Source organism: Culex pipiens, chromosome 2 (assembly GCF_016801865.2).
Source record: "Culex pipiens pallens isolate TS chromosome 2, TS_CPP_V2, whole genome shotgun sequence".
Lineage (NCBI taxonomy): Eukaryota > Metazoa > Arthropoda > Insecta > Diptera > Culicidae > Culex > Culex pipiens.
In genome coordinates this window covers 188,583,246-188,607,482 of record NC_068938.1, presented here as the reverse complement: position 1 = coordinate 188,607,482, position 24,237 = coordinate 188,583,246, and the positions used below count along the sequence as shown (strand labels likewise).

The 24,237-nt window shown below is 37.0% G+C and overlaps 3 protein-coding genes across 4 annotated transcripts; 1 reads left to right on the top strand and 2 right to left on the bottom strand.

Moving 5' to 3' along the window:
- The first annotated feature begins 138 nt into the window (after window positions 1-138).
- On the top strand, window positions 139-5,411 carry LOC120415131 (WASH complex subunit 1). Its single transcript, XM_039576557.1, has 2 exons — window positions 139-1,398; window positions 5,012-5,411. The coding sequence occupies exons 1-2, from the start codon at window positions 232-234 to the stop codon at window positions 5,225-5,227; spliced, it is 1,383 nt and encodes a 460-aa protein (XP_039432491.1). The 5' UTR covers window positions 139-231; the 3' UTR covers window positions 5,228-5,411.
- Window positions 5,383-6,160, bottom strand: LOC120415132 (protein mago nashi). The gene is made up of 2 exons (XM_039576558.2): window positions 5,785-6,160; window positions 5,383-5,659 (listed from the first exon to the last, which is right to left on the bottom strand). Exons 1-2 carry the CDS (start codon window positions 6,049-6,051, stop codon window positions 5,477-5,479), a joined length of 450 nt encoding a protein of 149 aa, XP_039432492.1. The 5' UTR covers window positions 6,052-6,160; the 3' UTR covers window positions 5,383-5,476.
- Window positions 6,161-11,239: 5,079 nt separating this feature from the next.
- LOC120415123 (high mobility group protein D-like) lies at window positions 11,240-22,638 on the bottom strand. 2 transcript variants are annotated; one of them, XM_039576544.2, is made up of 3 exons: window positions 22,483-22,638; window positions 11,763-11,951; window positions 11,240-11,679 (listed from the first exon to the last, which is right to left on the bottom strand). In XM_039576544.2, the coding sequence occupies exons 2-3, from the start codon at window positions 11,910-11,912 to the stop codon at window positions 11,488-11,490; spliced, it is 342 nt and encodes a 113-aa protein (XP_039432478.1). In that variant the 5' UTR covers window positions 11,913-11,951; window positions 22,483-22,638; the 3' UTR covers window positions 11,240-11,487. The 2 variants fall into 2 exon arrangements, with proteins under 2 accessions (XP_039432478.1, XP_039432480.1); XM_039576546.2 differs by lacking the exon at window positions 22,483-22,638 and adding an exon at window positions 14,071-14,196.
- Window positions 22,639-24,237: the final 1,599 nt, after the last annotated feature.

Genomic DNA, 24,237 nt, shown 5'->3' with positions numbered 1-24,237 from the left:
GTTTTCCGTGTCAAAGAGATTTCCTCATCGACCAAAAAGCAAAATTATCTGCGATGTTTTCGCAAAGTGTCACACTTTTGATGTTGCGCTACATCCTTGACATCTGTTTGTCACAAGTGTTAACAAAGGTTGTTTACCAATACATTTTGAAGGATTCATTAAAAGTTTCAGAACAGTTTTGTGTCTTTTTGTAATTTCCGTAGTTATGTTCCGATAATTCCTCCAGAAATAATGCATTGCTACAACATTCCAACGATCGACCCGGATCTGCGCCACGAAGAAACCATTCTGCAGGCGATCAATGTGTTTGAATTTCTGAATCAGGTGATTGATGATATTTTCGGAAAGGTCAATGCAAGAATCGAAACGAACCGCACCCGGCTCGATAAGATAAACGGCCGCATCGAAAAGGTCAACGAGGATGTGGCCAAACTGCGCGAGACGAAAGAGGCTATTGTGATCTACTCGCCGTGTCGATATCCGGCAGCGGATCTGGATGTGACGGTTCTGCCGACGTTTACTCCTTCGAATGGCATCCGGATGAAGGAAAACGACTTTGTGCTGCAGGACAGGACGTACGTTCCGACGCATTCGTACCAGGAGAAGATCCAGTTTTATCACGTCAAGAGTTCTACGGATCGACATCGGATTTATTCGTTTGATGGGACATCTCAGGAGAGCCGAAACGTTCATGAAGGAATCCAGTTTTTGGACTCAATTTTGCTGTTTAACAGCAAGGATTTTGCCATAGATTGCTCCGGGGCTGTCGATCAGTCAAGATCGAGCAAAAAATCCGGCGCAAGTCGCATTCGTGAGGAAAAGATCCTCTCGGCTTCGTCTCCAATCATCCGCAATCGTTCCCGCCGAAAGGGACAGGAAATATTTTACACGCCTTCGTTGAACGATGCCCCGAAAATTGATGTTCCCGTAGATTTGCCAGACCTGCCGGGAATCGTCACAAACATTCAGTATGCTGGAAACAACACCCTGATCGGTCCGTCTCTTCAACTGGCCCAAATCGCCGATCAGCTTCCGGAACTGGACACTTTGGTGGCGACCGAAGCTAAGGAAAAACCTCCCCAGAATGTTCCGCTACCATCGGTCCCCCTCCCCACTCCGATCGTCAACAGTCCAACAGTTTCCGCAGTCGCTGCTGCACCGCCACCACCTCCTCCGCCTCCGCCACCACCCCCGCCACCGGAAATGCTTGTCAGGAAGGACGACGAAAGTGATGGGGCAACGCGCCCCGTGAAGAAGGAACCGAAGACACCGGTTCCACCGACGACGCCGACCCCCGTCGATGCGCACTTTAATCTGATGGAGGCGATTCGGAATGCTGGCGGCGTGCAGAAAGCTAAACTAAAACACAGCGAGCCCAAGCAGGGCCGGACGGATTCGGTGAGTGAATTTGTAATGTTGGTTTTGAGAACATTTATTTTATTTTAATTTTTTTTTATTGAAAAGCACTTTAATAAGAATAGTTCAGACTGTTCAGCTATGTTTAATCTTAAATTTGACTGCTTTGAATTTTCAACACTAGGTGGTTTGACAAAGTCAAATTAAAAATTGACAAGGTCTGATTTAAAAAAAATTCAATATGCTGCAAAAAATCCAACGTCAAATTTAAGATGGTATTTCCTTTATTGATTTGTATAGAATGCTATGTATTCTTTAAAATAAGTTTACCCTTAGTTATTTACTTTTCTTGATAATTATAAAGATATGGAGATCGTTTTCAAACTTATGATCTCATTATGACCAAATATCTATTAGGATTTTTTGTATCGTTTGGTCGAGTATCTTGTGAAATAATTTTCAATAAAGTTTGTTTTTTTTCTAAGTCAGTTATATTAGTCCAAAAGTACTATTTCATAAGGTTCTATAATTGCCCAAATGTTACTAATAGGTTTAATAAAATACTCTCGAAGTGTAATCATTTTCACTATCCCAGTGAATTATTTTGGCTCGAGCCTCGAGTCGACTTGGCTCGAGTTCGAGCTATGATACCGAATCGGATTCTTTTGGCAAAATTCCACACAAAGCAGATGAAATGTGTTTCCTAAATAATAAGCTAACGGGAACATATCAACCATATTATTTAAACATTTACGGGAGCGAATTAAAAAGTGTTGATTGAAATACTTTATAATAATAAAATAAATGTAGAGATTAACATTGTGCTAAAACCAAGACGAACAAAAAACCAAAGTTTATAATAGTTCAAATTATATTTGGTAGAAGAATAACTTTTATTATCACATCCTTTGAAATTTGTTATAAATTGCTGATTCCGAAAATATTTTATTTTTATTTTAAATAGCGTTTATTTCGTAGTAATTGATGTAACAAATCTTTCAATTGTTCATAGTACGCTTTTCAATTGAAAACTATTTATTTGAGCGAGTCCACGAGCAAAGCATACCCATCTCGCATCGTCCTCAGCAATCTGCCTGAAATTTTCAGGGGTTGTTTGTACATATGAAACTAGCATCTGGCCAAAATATGAGCATTCTAGGTCAACGGGAAGTGGGGCAAATCGGGACACAAAGTTTGAAGGTTCAAAAACGTCAAAATCTTAAAAAGGCTATAACTTAGGCAAAATTCAATTTATTTTCAAAATTCAAAATGCACCTGAAAGGACTTAAAAAATGCAACAAAATTTTAACAAAAAATGAAAGTTAAAAAAAAATAAGAAGCTCCTTTTTCCTGGTGGCATCTAGTATCTTTGGAAATGAACTTAATTTTCAATAAATGTGAATCGAAGATTTTTTAACTTTCATTTTTTAAAGTGTTATGATGGATGAAAATAAATATTTTTATGCATGTTTCGATTGTGAAATTGTCTTAGGAACATTAATATGATAAAATTATCACCAGAAAATGGGATCTAAGGGGTCCCCCGAGCAAAAATATACAACCAAAAAATTCACTAAAAGTAAAAGAGTCCGTCGACCTAGAATGCTCATATTTTGACCAGATGCTAGTTTCATATGTACAAACAACCCCTGAAAATTTCAGGCAGATTGGTGAGGTCCAAACGACGTCCCATACAAAGGGGTATGCCCTGTTCGTGGACTCGCTCGTAATATCATTAACATTAAAAGGCTTTGATGAAATATATTCGTTGAATTTTGTTATTTTTTTAGCAATAATTTAAGAAAGTAGGTTTATTTTCCTGGTTTCACGGAAATTTCCTTATTTCATCAATTTTAAGCTGTCCTCGAAATCGAGAAAATTCATGAAACCTAGTGATTAGTTAGGTTTTTAATGAAAAAAAGTTTGGAGTTTAAAAAATCAAGCCTAAAATTTTAAAAAGTCGCATGAAAACTTAAAACATTTTGCATATGAGTCGTGCTCTGCAGTAGAAGATATTTGAAAATTTAAGAATTTAAAAAGTTTTAAACTTTTGCTTTTTGGGTGTTTTTAAACTGCTTATCCGCTTTTTTCTAGTGGTGTTCCTGTATTTAACCCTGTAACGCCCATGGTTACTCCAGAGCACCATTAATTTTTGTCTTCAAAATTAAATTTATCTGCGACCATGCATTTTTTCAACCTGGATTAGTTTAGTTTATATAGAATGTTAACTTATAACTATTGAAATTTCATACAATTTGGTCGATCCAGTTACGAGTAATGGTGAAAAAAATCTCAATTTTGCTCTGGGCAGGAAGGGGTTAAGAATCAAAGAGTTGAGGAAATTAAAAAAAAAGTAGAATTTAGAAAAGGAATTTGAGAATTCATTAATTTTATTTTTTAACCTAGAAAATTTTAACAGTTAGTGTTGCACAAAAAGACGACATCCATGGTTTTTAATTTCTCAGTGAATTCTTTATGCTAAATGAAGATTTCTGGAGTTTTTTTAAAAGGTCGAATAAACCAAATATTCAGTTTTTGCTTTTTGGGTGTTTTTTAATACCCCTGACTCGAGGCGGTTTTTAAAACACTCAAAAAGCAAAAACTGGAAGTTTGGTTTATTGGACCTTTTAAAAGAAAACTCTAGACTTGCAGGGTTGTTACGGAGAAGTCTAAAAAATCCGCGCCATGTAATAAATAATAATTTCACGAGAAACAAACAAGACAGTTTCATAATAATTTATTTTTTTATGAAAAAAAATGTTTAAAGGCTTCGTCGGAACGCAAAAATCACAAACGTTTAAACAATATTGTACCTATTTAATAAATACAATTTTAAATCCAGAATAGCCTCATGAGGCCATATATCAGAACGCAATTCTTGAAACACCGAAAGTTATACAGACAAATTTATTGCTGGGATGAATTTAACAGAGGGAAAGCCATAACAATAATTTAAGCAAAAAAGGATATCAAAAATAAAAATTTAAACATTTACAAATTTAACAAATTAAAAAAAAACATAACATTTTTAAAAACTAAAAAAAAATCGAAGCTAGAAATTTGTATAATTTTTTTCTAACCAAATTTCTGTAATAAAATTTAAAATTTTCTGTAATCTAAGATGGCGACAAAAATGAAAAAATGTTTTTAAAATTAAAGAATTTAAGATTTTTAAAATTTAGGGATTTCAGATTTAATTTTTTTTAAATTTTTTTATTTACATTACATAACTTTAAAAGACAAAAAAAGGGTTTGGATTTAGGAATTCCTGAAACATCAAATTTTGTATTTTGATGCTTCCTTTTTTGAATGTTTTGATCTTTTTATTTTTTTCCGAAGAATGTTGAAATTTAGAAAAAAAAAATATTTCTACGGGTTGTTCCATCTAAAATTCAAAGACAGAGAGCCAGCTTTTTTTTATAACTTAAAGCTTATTTTTTCTCTCTGAATAATTGATTTATTCATTTGTTTATCAAAATTGCCATCCGCGCGAAATCTGCGCTTGAGCAAAATTGGTTAGCAATTCCGCGCCGTCCGTAACAACCCTGGATTTTAGTCGTTACAATCAGAATTGGTCTAAAGACCTTTTAGTTAAACTTGAGATACTAACCGAATTAAAAATTCATCTAATATATCCAAAATTTCACCTCCACAGACCAAACCTTCTGCTGCTACTGCTGGCGGTCCCCAGAACTTCATCGACGATCTGCACAGCAAGCTGCAGATGCGCCGCAAGGGCATCTCCGGCGCCCGCGAGAACCCGGACCAGCCGGGCAACGTCATTGACCGCCTTTCGGCGCTGATTCCTCCACCCCCACCCAAGATGGACGCCAGCGCCAGCGAGAGCAACGACGAGGAGGATTGGGATTGAACATGTGCATTTACGATTTTTGTTTTTTTTTTTTCGTGTTACAGTTCTTTATTTTTTACGCAAAATTGTTACTGATTACAGTGTGTTTGTGTGTATGTGATTGGGAAATTATATATCATTCGTCAATTCGGTTACACACGTTTGTTAGAGGAAAATATAATAAACCTACACTTTATTTTACGCGTTGATGATGATTTGAATATTGTTCAGTAAATGATGTCCGAAATGTCCAGACAACCGGCTCCCTTCTTAGATGGGCTTAATCTTGAAGTGCAAACCAATCAGGGAAAATACTAAACATTTCAGATCCTGCACCAGATAGTAGAAGCAACGAAGTCCTTCGGGATCTTTCGACTGGTTGACGTCCACCAGCGAGCCCGTCTTGGAGGTAGTGAAAGAGATGTGCTCGTCGCCGATGACGATTTCCAGTTCCTGAAAATTTAAAAATGTTTTTTATCAACCAATTTACGCATCACGCCCAACTGACCCCACCCTCCCGTAAAGTCAAACATAACCTAACAACAAAACTCCCAGCCCAACAAAACAGTTGTGTTTACCTGCCGTCCGACGCGATCCGGCGGCGGCCACAGCGAGTCGTCCTCCTGCATGATCTCCGAGTCGACGATGACGCGCTTCAGCTCCTCCATCACGGACTGGTGCACGTACGCCTCCTTCCGGATCATGGTGTCGTTTTTGTAGTTGGAGTTGTTCGCGTACCGCAGCTTGCCGTCCGGCCGGAACTCAAACTCGAGAAACTCGTGCCCGAACTTGCCCTTGTGGCCGACGTAATAGCGCAGGTAAAAGTCCTCCGTGCTGGAGGCCATCGTGCGGGGGAATTGAGGGTGAAATCCTGTGAAAATCCGGGTTTTTGTGGGTGACCGACTTGGCAAAGCTGATGAAGAAAAACTTTCTCGGGCGTTTGACAGTTCGCTCGCGCTTGTGTTGCAGTTGCAGCCGCGCGGTGACATTACGGTGCGATGTCTTTTTCGGGTGCAGTGAAGGATGTTGCGCGACATTTTTGATGTGACAACTTTTGTTTCAAAGTAGAGTAGGGTCATGCTCCGTTTGTGGATCATCTTCATATTTCTTTTATAAAAAAATCTCAGGTGTGCATTTTTATAACAAAACGTAATGTTGCATTTTGGTTCGATTTTTTTATGGAAATGATTTTTTTCATATTGATTTAAACATAAGGTTTAGTTAAAGATTGTATAGAATGCTGCAGAAAGCAAAAGTAACTTTTTCGCAGGGTTTCCGAGGTATCGTCAGTTGGAAATTACAGCCTAATTAGATGACAGGTTAAAAAAATCTTGTTCATTGATTCGAATTCTTTTTAAGGCTGTATCTCTGAAATGTATTGCCCGATTTTCAAAATTCCTGAGAGAAAATTGAGGAATTTTCTTTGTCTTTGAAAACCTAAAAGCAGCTTCAATACCTTCAATATGAGCACGGTACATTTTATCCAAAAAAATAAAATACGATTGCAAAATCGGTTTTTTTTTTAACTTTTTTTCACTAAAACTCAATTTCCCAAAATACGTATTTTTTTGATTTTCGAGATTTTTTGATATGTTTTAGGGGACAAAAATCCGCAACTTTTGAGCCATAGAGAAACATGTTCAAAAAATCTGCCGCCGAGTTATGAATTTTCTAAAAAACTGTGATTTTTGGAAAAAATCGAAGTTTCATGCAAAAACAAGTTTGATATTATTTTTTAATGTAAAATTGAATTTGCAATCGAAAAGTACTTCACAGATTTTTTGATAAAGGGCTCCGTTTTCAAGATATATCCACCGAAAGTTTGATTTTAGCAAAATATTTGCAGTTTTTCAATTTTAAAAAATAGTAACCATAAGTGACCATTTCTAAAAATATATATTTTTTTTGAGAAGTTCAGAAAATTTGCAATAAAATTGTCTAAGAGACATTGAAGATTGGACCTCGGGTTGCTGAGATAGAGCCGCTTTAAGAAAAAGAAACACGAAAATTGAAGTTTTCTTAATCTCACCAAAATAACCCACCATTTTCTGATGACGATATCTCAGCAACTAATGGGCCGATTATCAATGTTAATACATGAAACATTCGTGAAATTTTCCGATTTTTTCGAAAAAAATATTTTGAAATTTTTTGAATCAAGACTAGCATTTTAAAAGGGCAAAACTTTGAATATTACGCCCGTGTACCTATTTTTTCTCAAAAGTCCTCAACAATACCTACAACTTTGCCGAAGACACCAAATTGATCAGAAAATTCACTCAAAAGTTACAGCTGTTTGAATATTTACATACCATTTTTGTATGGACAGCAGCCAAAATTGTATGGAGACTTGTATGGATGAACCAATTACATAAAATAGATTATGTGGTCATAGGGAAGGCCCCCACAAAGTTTGAGCCAAATAAAAAATACAAATAAATTTCATTTCCGGTTTTGGTAGAGAATTGCTCCATAGGAAATTGATGGACAAAATTTCATCCAAATCAAAAAATGTAAAAAAAGTCGATTTGTAAATATTTTTAAAGTTTATGTCGCCCCTTCAATATTGCCTCTAGGGATGCCACATGGGTTTATAAAATGTCTGTAAAAAGACTGTCTGTGCATTTCTCTAAATAAACTTTAAATATATCATTTAATATTTAATATACCATGACTTTTAGAAATCATGGAAATTTAATTTAATAAAGTTTGTCATATAAAAAAAGTCCAAAATTTGAAAATTCAAAGTTAAAATTTTTAAAAATTTAATTCAAAAGTTCTTTAATGTCGCCATCTTAGATTTAGATCTGATAGCTTTAGAGCATTTTGGAGTCATATTTTAGATAGGATTCAGATAGATAAATGTTTAAAAATATAAAATTCTTGTATCGATTTTCCCGAAATGTTCATATCCCTAGCCTTTTTTAAATTTTATTTATTTGATGATTTGGAACTTTTTAAAATTTTAATTTCAATTTGTTTCAAATTTATTTTGCTATGTATTCTGCGTTTTGAGATTCAGCTTCATGAATCAATTGGGTCCTAAAATGAAGCATAGATTGCTGATATTATTGTTTACAGCGATAAAGCTTATTTTTCTGAGTACAATGACCCTTTGTACGACCACAAAGAGTTTAAAATGGATTTTTAAATGAATTTTGAAAAATTAACCTCGCGGTCCTTCTTGACAGAAAAGCTCCTACATGACAGCTCGTTCCAAGGGGACCATAGTTGATCCATCGAAAAAATGTTTTGCAAATTTTTGCATTAAAATGAAAAATAGTGATCAGAAATGGTTTTTAATCGTGTTTTTTACCGTTGTACATAAAATTGACATAGGGCTTTAGTACCCAATTCTGGATTCCATCTCGGGACGTGACATTCAAGTATCTTAACCCTCTAACGCCCAGAGCTTGCATATCGTAAAAATAGTAAATGGCTTAATTTTGGTACAATAATGCAGGAAATACTTTACTTTGACCCACAAACATCGAATTGGGGCAAAAAAGTAGAATTTGAAGTGGTGCACCAGAGCACCATCAGGAAGATGAGCAACTTTTTTTTAAACCACAAAATCTCGTTTTCTTCAAATCTATTGGTTTATTTGTTTGAAAACGCTTCGAAATGTGTTAAAAACTACTTATTCTTTGCTGTAAGACCATATTTCTGAAGTATTAACTACAAATTCTAAAATCTCTGCATTTTCAGGTTTCTTTGATTGACTCATTCAAAACCCACAAACAACCATTTTCCTGAAAAATGAGGAAAATAATAAAACTATCGGTCTAATAACAATGTTTTTTGTCTTGTTTATGAATAGTCAAAACGTTTATAAACTTTTGTTTTGATAAAAATAAGCTTTTTCTGTAATTTAGAAAAAAGTCCTCCTGAATATTTAGTTGCTCACATGCCTAGGTGGTGCTCTGGTGCACCAAATGAAAAAGGTTGAAAAACACTTAAAACCGGTCCAAACTCATAATGTTATTCACAAGGGTTCTTGTCCATGGTTCAAATGATAGCAAAATATTTTTTGTTTCATAAAATTTTGTGTTTGGTAATTTTTACGGACTTTCGAAAACAGGTCTTATTTATTTCCCTAAAATTGGCCCATTTTTGTTTACATTTCACACTGTAACTTTGCTTGTGCTTAACCAAATTTGATGAAATTTGGGGATGTTAGTATACATTCTACATGAACACCTGCAACTTAAAGCACCATGAAAAGTTGTGTCAGTTCCGAGATATTTGAGTTCAAAGTTCTGGTGCTCTGGAGTAACCATGGGCGGGAGAGGGTTAAGTTCTTCGTCATGTTGGTTATCATTGTAGCATTAACACTGCACCTTTTTATGTGGAGTTTTAAGTTTCTACCAAGCTAGCTCTTTAAAAATAAACTGAGTTTGATTTGACTTGGAACACAAATCCACTGGGACAGAAATATACCGTTAACAGGATCTACCGAACAGGAATTTCCCCTTTGAGCGAAAAAAAATATAGCGACACTTTCCTTATAACTATCTTCTTGTGCCGAATCACGTTTGTTTTTATGCATGAATTCTGCAGAAAGCTTCATTACTTCGAAAAAATCTTTGGTACCGACAGTCACAAACGATGCTTAAATATTTATCCGACATAGTTTTTTTCGGTCGCCCGATTTTGCACAGCTGAATTGGTTCTCCTGGAACAACTTCATCTTCCTGTTTTCATTGTTGTCAAAAAAAAAAAAAATGCAAGAGCGATTAGCCTTGATGACAGATAGCACAAATGCGCTTTCCGCTAAAGTACCTAATATTATGTAAATATCGCCATTTTCGCGAAGTGGCACTAAAGATTACAAACAACATTTTCCACTAAAAAGTTAATCATCCATATTTTAAGTACATACATTGTCTTTGCCATCCAGGCATGGTATCTCCTCCAAGAAATAAAACAACCAGCTAAAGTAGTTTTGTGGCTGTTTAACGAACATGCAAGTCAAGCAGAAGTCTAAAACATTTTGGCGCCAAGGCTTAGTCAGTTTCCCCAGTGTTGTAATCTGCAACGGTGGCTTCGGCGTTCGATGCTTGAATAAAATGCTTTCAAGCAAATTAAACGAGGACCTTCGGATTCAGTTCGTGCCGACAAGTTTTAGGCTGCTCAACTTAGTGATGGACAAGTATTTCTTTCGCTTCTACAATTTTGAGGTTGCATCTCAAATGGTCAAACACAGTTGCATTATTTTTCAAACAGTTCGTTTGTCACGTTTATTCATATACATGTAAGATGTTTTTTTACTGTGTTCAGAAAAAAACGGTACTGGTCACTACTAATAACTTTGTTTTGTGTTTTTTTTTTTGTTTTCACTAAGTATATTTACGCTTCCATTTTGTGTTTGCGCGTGCACGCGCAAACGCTGTGTCTTACTGTTTGCTTTTTTGTTTCTCCCTTCCTCCTAAGCTTACTGTGTTTTGTTTGTAGGGGGTGTTTTTTTTTGTTTTCACTCCGCGCCGTACACATTTCCGCAATCAACTTAAAGGTAGGTGTTGATTTTTTGTATTTTTTTTGCTTTTAAAATTTTTTCTCTTACTTTTTCTTCTTTGCGTTAATATTACATGGCCTTCCTTAAAAAATAAAGGGGGGGAGATGTGTGTGAGTGTGTGTGTGTGTTTTTTGTAACTTTTCAGTGGTGAAAATAGGGGTAAAAAGAGAAAACGTCCGGAGTTGGTGCCTCTATTTTCTACGTACTTTTTGTTGTTGTTTAAAGTCAAATGTATTCGAATGTATTCTTAAGTCAGATGTGACGAAGGGGAAAAAGAAAATCAAGATCGTGTGTGAATTTTGGGCCGCGTCAGCCGCTCGCTCGCTCGTTTCGGTGGTTCGAAAAAAATAATTTTGCGTTATTTTTCCTCCCTCACGACAACACACGCCGGCCGGCCGGGCGCGCACTCAAACACTGCTTTTTTTTCGCTCCCTCTCTCTCTTTCTTTTCTGCCTAAAAACTTCGTGTGTGAGTGTGTGTTTGAGTTGTTTGTTTTTGTCTATCGAGTTCAAAGTTTCTTTTTGTGGATGATTTTGCTGCTGCTCTCGAGAAGTAAGGCCCCGAACATTTATACAATAAATTAAAAATAATCTTTTTTTGTTATTTTTTTCTGGCTTTTTGTAAGGTTTTTTTTTCTCTCTTCTCTTAGCTTCTCCTGCCGCCGCTGCTCGACTTTTTACCCATTGTTCCCTCCCGCGTACCTACATGTTATTTTTTTGTATCGCTCTCTCGCACACAACATACTTTTTCTTAAGGGTTAATTAGTTCAGTCGCTCTCCTCTCCGGACTCATCGTCGTCATCGTCCGAGTCCTTCTTTTTGCTCTTCTTGGGCGCCTTCTTGGCGGCCTTGGCGGGCTTCTTGCCCTTGCCGGCGTCCTTGCTGCCACCGTTTCGCTCAAACTCCTGGACGGCCTTGTTGTACTCGTCCTTCATCTTGGCGGCCTTGTTCTCCCACTCCTGTTGGAAAGCAAAACAAAAAGACAAGGTTGGAATGTTAGTACTGCTGTTGATTGGGTGGGCAGATTTGTGTTAAAACTTACGGTCTTGTCCTTCATGCCTCTCCATAGCTCACCACCCTTCTTGGCGATCTCGGTCACCTTGATGCCGGGGTTCTCCTTCTTGATTCCCTCGCGGGCAGAGTTCAGCCACAGCATGTACGCGGATAGAGGACGCTTCGGTTTCTCGGCCATTGTTTGTGTGTGTAGGTTTGTTTGTTACGAAAAAGAGATCTGGAAAAAAAAAGCAGAAGAAAAAACCCGTTAAAATCTCGCTCCTGGTGAATGCCCCCCTTAAACTTGTAACGGACAAAATTTGAATTTCTCAAAACTGGCAGCATAGTAGCAACAAGCTGTCGACATTTCATCACACACTCACAAGCGCGCGCTAATAAAGCGACCGGTTCGGGGTGGAACGAAGACACGAAGAAAACCCGAATTTTATCTCCTCTCCAACCAGCTAGAGGTATGAGAAGCCGTTGGAGATTCAACGCACAGTAGGCAAAGAAGGAAAAAATCAATTTTCATAAAACGCGACCCAAGTAGGCTGACTGAATGTGTGCGTGTGTGTGCGTCACTAAACACTCAAGGGTTCTCCGCCGTACAAAATGGTGAAGCGAACAAACACAAAGTTGGCTGCTTGGCATTTTTTCGTGTGGACGAGAAGGAGCAGCGGGAAAGGGAATAACGAAATTAACCGTTTATGATATTTGATCGGGGTAGGCTGTGAGAAAGCCAGAGGAGGTTCTGCAAGCTGACGGCATATATGCTGGCAAACAGCCTACTATGGGAAGAGAGCGAAGAAGAGGGGGTGAAGCGTTGCTTGCTTGTTGAGTAATGTTAAAAATGGCGCGCTTTTGAAGCGTTCGTTCAAGCGACGCTTCGACGGGAAGCGCGTGCGATTTGAATGAAATTTTGTTTCGTCTGATTTTGGAAGGAAGAAATGCCATTTTCACGGTTGTTTTTTCACTGTTTAATGGTACAACACTAGAATCAAAGCCATAATGATTAAAAATTTCAAACAAGCCTGAAATGCCTGCAGTTCTGAACGACTATTAACTTAGTTGTGACAAAATAAGAGAATTACTGAATTAAATCAAGCTGTAATAAACAACAAATGAGCACAAATTGAATCAAATTAACAAGCAAGCTTCAAACAAGCACTAATTTGACTAGTTCCAAACTCAACTCCTTGTTGTAGATTGACTGCTCAATGGTTGCTTTGATTGTTGATGACCACCAAGCTTCTTGTTGAAGTCCCGTAAAATATCACTTTTAAAAGGACACAACTCGTAACAACTATTTTCAAACACTTTCACTTCCTAACAACTTACAAGAGACTTCCTTTCAGGACACGAGAGAGTTAAACCAGGAGACAACCTTCCTCAACAGGATCGAGCACGGTACTGCCAAACTGTTTACAAACACGGAAACTGGTCTGCTCTGGTTTCCCCCTCTCTTTCTTCACACCCTTCCTTCCTAGGGTAGGTAGCCCGGTGTGTGGCACAGATTTTATGCCAAGCACACACACGCACGCACACATACAGGACACAAATGGCGGCCGCGTGCGTGTTTACGCGCGCTTTTTCTAACAAGAACACACACACATGAGTGTGGGTTTGTTTTTTTAGAAATGTCCCAGAATGGGACGCGCGCGAGCGTCCCACAATTTGGTTATGTAACGGAAATTGACCGGACCTCTTAAACGTTTCAAGTTATTAAATGAGCGAAAGGAAATTCGGTTACAATCTCGGAGCCTGCTTGGATCGAATGACCTAATAGGTCATAGCGAAAAATCCAAGCGAACACAGCCCAAAAAAGCGCGCCATCGCCCTCAATCAATTTGTATGACGCCGAAGCGAAATTTGGACCCGTTACAAAAACCACGAACGATGCCATCTTCCGGGAATTTCAGTCCCAAAGAGGGCAGCACACGTCTCTCGCTCTCTTGAACACACGCGGTGCTTGGCTCGTGTAAAACTCGTCCATACAAAATGGACGCCTTGTATGAAGAGCAAGCGCACCTCTCCCGCCTGCGCGTCCCCCCGCTTCCCAAACGGCCCGGGACCAGGTCACCTCTAGTGGCTCCCCCCTCTTACTCGTGCACAGTTGAAGAAACGCGCGAGATGAGCCTGTTATAGAGTCGCTCTTCAAGCAGCTTGGGCGAAAATCGATTTTTCAGCTACCGTTGCAGTAGGCTTTGAAATCGCTGGAAAATTCGCGCCTAAATTTTGACAACTTCTACAACCGACGAATTGTTTCAATAGTAGAAAACCCGGAAAAGATGCCGGTAATAAAAACGTAAACACCACCAACACAAAGAAGATTCTCACTCTTGTGTGTAAAAACGCACCTCTTTTCTTGTTTTTTTTTCCCAAGTGTTGGGAAAGCTTCTTGCTAGAGGTTTGAACACACTAACACTTGTACTTTTTCTCTCACTGAAGGTAGAGCTAGAAGCAAAACACAACCGACTGGATCAACGAACGAAGCTACGACTGAATCGTACCAGCTCGAACAAACTGGCTCACGGTCCCAAGCTCCTAGGTCGACGGCTCTACGAGGCACGCACACCACCACCGCTCGAACGCCGTGTACGTACACGGCCCGCATGAACTCCATTCATCCCTTCGCGGTGAACCGCTCGCCAGTGTCGGGCGCGGCCGACGGCGTCGGTAGCCATTTTGAGCGCGGCCTACTACAAGTACCAGCCGAAGAAACGCGCGCCAACCCGGTGAAAACTTTGCAAATGTCAAACAATGCAAAATTATCAATTAAAATCAGCTAGATTTCAACCGGACTCGACTCCAACCCCCTCAACGCAGTGTCAGAAGCCCTCAAAACCACAAACCACGCGGTTTTCCGTCGTATGACGCAAACGGTGACCACTTTCCGGTTCCGACCGTCAAACCCAAATTCCCCGAAAAGTACCCCCAACCAAGCCCGGAAACCCACCCCAATCAACCATCCAAATGACCCCAAACCCCCCCGGCAAACCCATAAACGCCCAAATCTAACCCAAAGACCCAAAAAATCAATCGAATTCACAATCTCCACCAAGTCATTCAGTCACACATGGTACAACCGCCATTACTTCGCTCAGCGGAGGACGGCTTGGTCCAAAGCAAAGGAGAAATTTCAAAACGGAGCGCGCGCGCGATTGCGGCGCCATTCGGCGACCCAGACACAGCCCACTACTACAGGCCTGAACAACGTACCGAAGAGCGCATATTGGTGGTACCGTAATCTGGCCGAACGAATATCATGAAAGAGCGGGTCCGCTCGTTCGTTCATACGGACAGTGCGCAGGGATCGCGTGGGGACGCCTGACGCGATGAATTGGGTGTTCATTTGTATGGGACGCTCGCTGCGCGAGTTCATGGGTTTCGAAGGGTAAGCCACTGAAGCGTCGGTTGGAGGGATCTTTTTTTGGTGGGAAATGTTTGGTGAGTCTACAAAAGTAGTTAACTTGTAACAAGCCAAGGAAGAACATTTTAAATTTTTGAATTTTTACTTGACTTTTTTTTATCGTATTAATAGTGGATTTTATCAAAGTTATAAGTTACGCCATAAGATTTTAGCTAAAATTTAAAACCAGAATTTATTTTTCAACTCAGCGCCGCAGAAATCAAAACAAATGTCAGGCGACAATCAGACAATCAAACATTGTAAACAAAAATAAATGTCGGTCATTGCACAACTACAGTGGAAACTCGTCCGTTAAAAATAGAAAAGAAGGCGCGCAAACCCTCGGTTGGCTCATGTTTGTTGCATTCGTCGGTAGGCAACAAAATTAGTTGATTCTACAAGGATAAATTGTTGAGATTGGTTTGATTATTGAACACCAAATTGTGAGATTCGCTTTCTGATATTTCCAAAAAAGTAATCACGTGATTAATGGAGTCATATTATAGTTTTGTGACCCAAATTTTTATTTGGAGTGAAATTCAGGTGAAGACTTCGAATAATCAAGTACAGTCATCCCACATATTCGGAACACTTTTGTAATAATTTGTCAATAGCAAAAAAAATGCATCTTTTCCGGTGACCCTACTTTTTACTACTTTTTGGGACCTTTATTTTTACATTATCTTGCTATTCCACAAGTAAAAGTAGTACTTTTAAAACAAAAAACTGCAATTCAAGACTAATTTATTCGGAGCAGCAAAACACTGCCTCCAAATTGCCTATTCCACGATTGTGGGATGTTATTTTGGCTCCTACAATTGTGGAACACCTGAATTTAACTGATATTTTCACAAAAGATTTATCAGACCATTCATAACTAAGCTTGAGTTTCGTTGGTTTTAGTGCGTGAAGGCATTATTTTGTAAAAAAATATGTACTCCTGGAGAGAACTAAAGTTTGTTTACATCCGTCCTTGGGCACTCTCCTGGAGAGAACTAAAGTTTGTTTACATCCGTAAGAAAAAAATGTTTCGAATTTGTGGATTTCGTGAGTTGTTGTTTTTCTTTCAAAATTTGATATAAAACGTAAAAATTTACAGTCAAATTTGCAATTTCTTATGAAGGTAAAAGCAAATCATTTTGTTCAATTATCGATTTCCTATGATTTTTGAACGTTGGCCGATCTATAAACTGTTCCGAATATGAGGGACGACTGTAGGTACGAACTGTATGGCAATTTCTAAAAAAAATCTTAGTTTTTTGTGTTTTCGTTTTTTTTGGATTGAAAATTTATAAGGTTTTGATTTCAGAATTTTAATATTATTTTTTTTTATTTTAGCTTTTTAAAACCTTTGAATTTATTTTTTTATTTACGTTTGAATTTGCGTGTTTTTAAATTTTAGAAAGTTTGAATTTTAATACTTGAGCGAGTTGTGGCGCTATAACCACGGCATGTAATGGCCTGGGCATCTGTGGAAATACGATGTCCCATCCCAGTGAGTCCCAAAACAGCACATGGAACACGGACACTTTTCCAGCATGATGGCTTCAAAGAATTAACGTTTAAAAAAACTGTATTGTAAATTGAAAACCATATACTAATAACTTCCATTATCTCATCAACAGTGAGCGAGTTGTGGCGCTATAACCACGGCAAATAGTGTCCTGGGCATTCGTGGAAATACAATGTCCCTTCCTTGAGGGTCCCGGAGCACCAAAACTTCTTAGCATGGTGCTCCCAACGAATAATAACCTAAAACCAAAACTCGGAGCGTATGGTGGTGTGTCCCCACGCTTCTTCCTCCCCTGTAGATTCAGAACTGTATTGTGGTTTGAACACACACCCTGTGCTCAAACTCAATCCAATTCAACGAATCATCTCTGCGGTAAACTTTACGCAGTAGACCTGGCCGGTTTAACGTTTTGTGATGTTTCAATGCATTCTAATGCAATGGTGCACTACAAATGTTAATAAATGACAAGAAGAGGCTAGGCGTCATCTAACCTAAGGCACTCTCCAGGATCCCTTCGAAAGATTGGCTGCGCTAGGGTTTGATTAGATTATATTAGATTTAGAAAGTTTGAATTTTAATATTTATATATTTAAAAATTTCAGTATTTTTTTATTTTTGACTTTTAGAATTTTGAAATTTTTATTCCTGAAATTAAGAGTTTTTGAAATTATTTTCTTAGAGTTTTTAAATATTTTTGTTTTCAATTCCTCAATTCTAGATAACTATTTCAAAACAACCAATGCGCCATGGGTATCATAATTTTTAAAATTTCAATATTTTTTAACATCACGTACAGTCCAGACTCTACCCAGATTTTTAAGCGAAGATGGCGTTACGAATGGCGAATGCCCGAAATGTCAAAATTCAGGGTTGTTACGGAAAAGTCGAAAAAAAATCCGCGCCAGATCCGCGCCGACCCCAAAACCCAATCCGCGCGAAATCCGCGCCATATAAAAAAAATTGCGACAAACATAGAAGAGAGTAACATAATGAATGAAATTTTAAACGAAAAAAGAATAATACAGAAGGCATTTGGATCAGTACCGTTGATCAGTTGTGGATTCATATCCCACCTGTACCAAATGGAACCTTTATTGCCATTTCTGAAACAATATTAGCATTTTTTGCAACACTTTAAATATCGTTGCTTTAAAACAAATTCAGAAAAAAAAATTAAAGCCATAAAATAAATCACCAAATTATAAAATCTAGGGATTTAATACTTGATAATTCTCGCCAAAACTTAACTCTGGAAAATCGAACCACGAAATTTCTATTATTTTCTTCTCTAAATTTTTCTAAACTAAAATATGACTCCGAAAATTATCCGAACTAAGAAAATGGCAAAAAAATAATAATTTCTGCAGTTTTTTTTTTAAAGGACCAGTAAACCAAATTTTCAGTTTTTGTTTTCTGGGTGTTTTTCAATACCCCTGACTCAAGGCGGTTCTAAAAACACCCAAAAAGCAAAAACTGGAAATTTGGTTTATTGGAACTTTTCAAAAAAACACCAGATTAAATAATTTAAAAATTTAATAATTTAGTACTTTAGAAATTTAATAATTTAATAATTTAATAATTTAATAATTTAATAATTTAATAATTTAATAATTTAATAATTTAATAATTTAATAATTTAATAATTTAATAATTTAATAATTTAATAATTTAATAATTTAATAATTTAATAATTTAATAATTTAATAATTTAATAATTCAATCATTTAATAATTTAATAATTTAATAATTAAATAATTAAATAATTAAATAATTTAATAATTTAATAATTTAATAATTTAATAATTTAATAATTTAATAATTTAATAATTTAATAATTTAATAATTTAATAATTTAATAATTTAATAATTTAATAATTTAATAATTTAATAATTTAATAATTTAATAATTTAATAATTTAATAATTTAATAATTTAATAATTTACTAATTTAATAATTTAATAATTTAATAGTTTAATAATTAAATAGTTTAACAATAATTTAATAATTTAAAAATTTAATAATTCAATAATTTAATCATTTAAAAATTTAATAATTCAATAATTTCTTCTTAAAACATTAAAAATTAACCAAACAATCAATTGTAATATTTTCGTAATTTTTCAATTGAATAATTCGTACTTTTAAGTTTTTTGAGTCTGTATGTTTTGACAAGTTCAAATTATGAATTCTTTTTTTATGATTTGAACTTGTAAATTCTGATGTTTCAAATAGTTGAATTCCAGATTTCTTTTTTTTTAAATTTTAACATTACATTTTGCTTTTAGACGGAGATTTTAGCAGATTTCTAAGTGGATTTCGTCATGTTGTGATAATTGGGAATAGAATCAATTCTACCTGAATCAGAGTGGCAACAGAATTTTTATTTTTTTCAATAAACCAAAAATTAAAAAAAAACATTTTTTATATTGAAAAAACATAGAGAATCTAAAAAGTTTCATAGCTTCAAATTTTTAAAATTCTGTAATTTTTCGAATTTTGTTATTTTGATTTTAAAAAAATTGGTATTTTTTTGAATTGTTAAGCAGATGTTTTAATAATAATGAGTTCTAATGTTATGTTAAATTTATATAACAAATTTCAATACATTAAAAAAATCGCTCCTTGAAGATTATTTCAAAGTTTCGTATTAAGAAAAAAAGCAATCAATAAATTTTAGAAGAAAATTTTCTTCATTTACAACTTCTTAGAAATTGATATTTTCGCACTTAACGAAAAAGATTGAATTCATTTAATTCCTAATAATATTTTCCTTTGTAATGTGAAAGAATTTCTATCGTTTTCAATTATTTTGTTTATCAAAATTGCTATCCGCGCGAAATCCGCGCCTGAGCAAAATTAGCCAGCAAATCCGCGCCAGATCCGCGCGATACGCGCCATCCGCGCGATCCGCGCCGTCCGTAACAACCCTGAAAATTGCGCAGTGGTACCAACATTACAGAAAAAGTGTGCCATATGGCATGACAGCCACACTTTTTTTTTTCTAATGTTGGTACCACTGCGCGATTTCGACATTTCGAGCGTTCGCCATTCGTAACGCCATCTTCGCTTAAAGATCTGGATAATCCGAAGGCCTCAGAAAAATTTCACCTTTGATAATCACATCTTCGGATACTTTTTTTATGTTCTGATTCGATTAGATCATTTTTTTGAAAAGGTCCAATAAACCAAATTTTCAGTTTTGCTTTTTTGGGTGTTTTTGAAACCGCCTTGAGCAAAAACTGAAAATTTGGTTTATTGGACCTTTTTTTGTAAAAAAAAACTTCAGATTATATCGAACCTTAGGATGATCGAGTTTGGACTGTACATGATTTCTAAAATTATTTATTTTTTGGATCTCCGAATTTTAAATTTCCAAATTCTTAAATTTCTACACTTTTTGAAAATGTTAAAAGTTTTGAATAATTTAAATATTATTTTTTTAAATTTTTGTATTTTTGCCTCCCTTAATCGTGTAAATTTTGGCCAGAAAATTTTATGCTTATTTGTTATGGATTTTTCCTGTTTTTTTTTCATTCTGAGCAAAAACTAAAATTCGGTCTTATAGTTTTCGGCAAAACTCTTTTTTTTTATTTTTTTCTTAGATTTTTTTGATTTATTTTTTAGCATATTTTTGATTTCCAGATCTGGATTGGTTAAATATTTGACTTATATTATTTTTAATTTATGAATTTTCAAATTGTTTATGAAGCAATTTTTGTTTTTCACCACAAAAAAATATTTTAAAATTCTCAATTGTTAGATTTTGGAATTTTTAATTTAAAAGTTTTATAATTTCAATACATTATCCGATTTTTTTTCCGGATTATCCGAAGGCCTTGGCAAAATTTTACAAATTTATTTTTCGTTGTCTTATTTCTGATTGTTGAGCTTTAGTATGACCCTAAACTACGCCAAAGTGATTTAGAATTTTTAAATCCTAACCGGTGGTGATGAAATATTGAAAAAATGCATTTTCTAAATTTAATCAGCCATTCAAATTTTACTAAAATAGGGTCGCAGAACTCGAATTTGATGTTAAAAGTATTTTTTTTTCTTTGTTCGTGATTCGATTACCCAAAGTCCCATACAAATCATCAGACAATGGAGGCTTCTGATAATTGAGTCTGGACTGTATTTTTGAATATTTTAAGTATTTATTTTTTAAATATTTGAATTGTAGCCTTCATAAATTTGTGAATCTTTGAAATGAATGTTTCAAGATTTAATGGTAATTGAGTTTTTGAGAACTGAAATTGGCAACTAATGCGGAAGGCTTGAACTAGGTACTTGTTTAACACAGCTTTCGAACGAAGATAGGGCTGTTTTTGTCAACCGGCCATGAGCAGTTCCTTAACACCGACTGGTAGGTCATGTTGTCATGTACCTAGAAATCATTAAATTGGTACTCGTAAAAGTCGATGTGAACTTTAGGTACGAACAAACAACAAACCTTATTTATTTCGAAAATTGAAAAAAATTACACATTGCTTGAACTACTGAAGCTTAATACTTTATTTAGAAAAGGAATCGAATAAGGATGTGGGCCCAAGAATTGTCCTTTAACCCTATTACAAATAGGAATAGAAAAAGGCATACCTTCGTCTAATTAACCCAAATAAATCAATATATTACATTGAATTCACTTTCAGTTCCACTTGCACCACAATATTGATAACAGCAATTTCCCCATATGTTTATTGTTCCCCTGCACGAAACGCATTTCCATTGGCTTGAGTTGATGTTAGCAACCAAATTTCGACAAACAAAGCTCGATTGATTTTCGCGCCCTCCGAGAAAGCTTGAAATTTTGACGCGTCAATGGCATAAGTTTTACAAAGCTTATTTAAAACTAGAAATTTACGTTATTTGCGACGCAAAAGTAGCTAAATGTATCACTAAAACGCAAATTTTCATTCAAAATGCCACCGTTGAAAAAATCGATCCATCGCGCCAAGAAAAAACGGTAATCCAATCAAGTTGAAGTAGGCGACGACGACGAGTTCATTCCCCGGGGTTTGCTGGCGTTCACCAAACCACAAAAAGGTTCAACAATGAACCCATCACCAACACACACACGAGTCGCTTTCATTCACAAATGAACTCCGCATGCCTGGTGGTGTGCGCGCGGCGCGCTATCAGCGCTTCATTCTGCGTGGTGGTGTTGGTGCTCGAGATGAATGAAGACTCACCAACACCACCAGGAACCAGACGGGCCAAGGAAGGCCGCCGTCATCTTCGACAAAAAATTCAGCCTCGCCTTCTGCGACTTCGCCAGGGCAAAGGAAAAATATTTTGGCGCGAAAGCGGCCAATCTCGGAACATTCCCACCGGAGACCCTGGAACAGTGGTACCAATCGACGGGGAACGCCAAACTAGGACGATTGTGGAAGACGGTCCAGCGATTGGGGCCACTTGGTTGAAGAAATTTATTTTTCAAATTTCGCCCCATACATTTTGTTCGAGCACTGGTACCAAAGTGGAAGCCATGATCGAAGTTGGCTGTGCCATTTTGATTTTCGATGAATTTTTCTCTTCGACCGAAAATGGAAGGCGGTGCCGGAGGTGGTCTCGGCGGCAGCCCCACATTGGCCCCGGTCCGGTTCCGGAACGATCCGCCCGGAAAGGGGTCCGCTCGCGCCGGAAATGGACACTTTTTCCACCGCCACCACGGCACTCACAATCGCCATGGCGGCCATAGAACAAATTTGTTCGAGGACCCACGCCAGCACGGGCCCCGGAAAATGGCCATTTTAACCCGGAACGGGGAACCGGATTTTCGCGGGCGTCGCGGAAAAAACCCTTCCAAGGATGTGGCCAGCGGCCGTAGAAGCACAAAATCCACTTACCGGAGCAAGTTGTCGGAGAATTTCACCCTCGAAGTAGCACTAATTTATGACCAACTTATTTCCTATGGCGGACACTTTCACGGAACGAACTGCGCTAGCTGGCTATCGAACAGAGAAGAGGAGCAAAGCACCGACCAGAGCTTTGAACGAATCCAATTTGAACCTGGTCGCGAAGGCACGCACACAACCGTGCGCGTTTGGTGGTGTGGGTGCCGCACGGCGCAAAACAAAGGTGAAGGTTGTGACGCAATGGCGCGATGCGTTTACTAAAAATTGAACATTTTTAAAAATACAACTTAAAATTTAGCACAAAACACCATAAAAATGTCCAATATAAAATAATCAAAATCCTAATTACATCAACGATTACGCAACCCGCGCTGCGCATCCCTCTGGGTGGGCCTTAAGCGCCACGCACCAACAAAAAAGCTCTCCGCACGCAGGGCCGCTAGAGTAGGAGGGACAAAAACGGAAAAGCTTTTGCATCATTCGGTCGTGTGTGTGATGGTGACAGCGCCGTTGACTTTACGGCTGTCGTCGCCCGTGTTGTCAAATTGGAAAATCACGCGGCTGGGATGCACCCAAACAAATCGCGCAGTGGGAATTTTGAAATTATTGCCCGTATTCCCGAAAAAGACACGCGGCATACCAGCCTCGAAACGACGCGCCGCACTTTCGGCAAATGCGCGCTGTCAAATCCCATACTGCGCGTTTTGTTTTTGTTTATCTTCTTCTTCGAATCGCTTGCCATTGCTGCCAGGTATGTTTTTTATTGCACAAAAAGTGCAGAAAATCGCTGGCAACAATGTTTATGGCCCATTCTGAAATGTCGCGCGGCGTGTACCTTTGAAAGAAACGGACAATATGCAAATTTAAATTTGCGTCATTTGCATAATTTAAAATTTATAAATCCAGAACACGTTTCAATAACATAACTAAATTTTTTTAAATCGATTTTTTTTTTTAAATCGACTTTATTATGTATAATCAATTCAATATACATAATGCTTTATAACATTTCGCGTACGCACACTAGCGCACCGTTTGATTTTGCTGGCCAGCCAGGCGCACGTAGATATTGACTCTATTGTAATCAATTGACTAAAAAATATCATTTGTCATTACATGAGAAAACCGCGACCGAGGAGAAAACCGTTGATTCCGGAGACATCGGATTGTTTGAAAATTGCGCCAGGTCTAGGGACAACGAATCCGTATGCTCTCTTCGGGAAAATTGTTCTCCAGACCATTCCCCTTAGGCCTGACCATACCAGAAGTTGGCGCGTGATTTTCCCAGACCTGTAGGAGCGTTTGAACAAAAAGTTCCAATTTCCCATAGTAATTCCCATGTAAACTTTAACCCTGATGCGCGCAGCCAGTTTACAACCAAATGAGCTGATATTTGGCATGAAAGTCCCTATGGGCATGCCCTACTAGGGGAACCCACCCTAATAAATATAGCTGTTTCATGTTAAAAGTACCAAAAAATCCGAAGCCGTAAAAAAATATAATTAATCAAAACTATACTGCCCCTGATCGCATAAATGTCCCATATGCATTTTCATCGTTTTTGAGTTATTGATGCAGTTTGGTTCAGAATCCTGTCAATTAAACTTAACTGAAGCATCATAATTGCAGTTTGAAATAATATTTTAATAAATTAAGAACAAAACATTTTTTTTCAAATAAACATGCATGGTTTTATCAGCAACTGTAAACAAATCTATTGTTTAGTTTCGGTCAACCATTTATGTA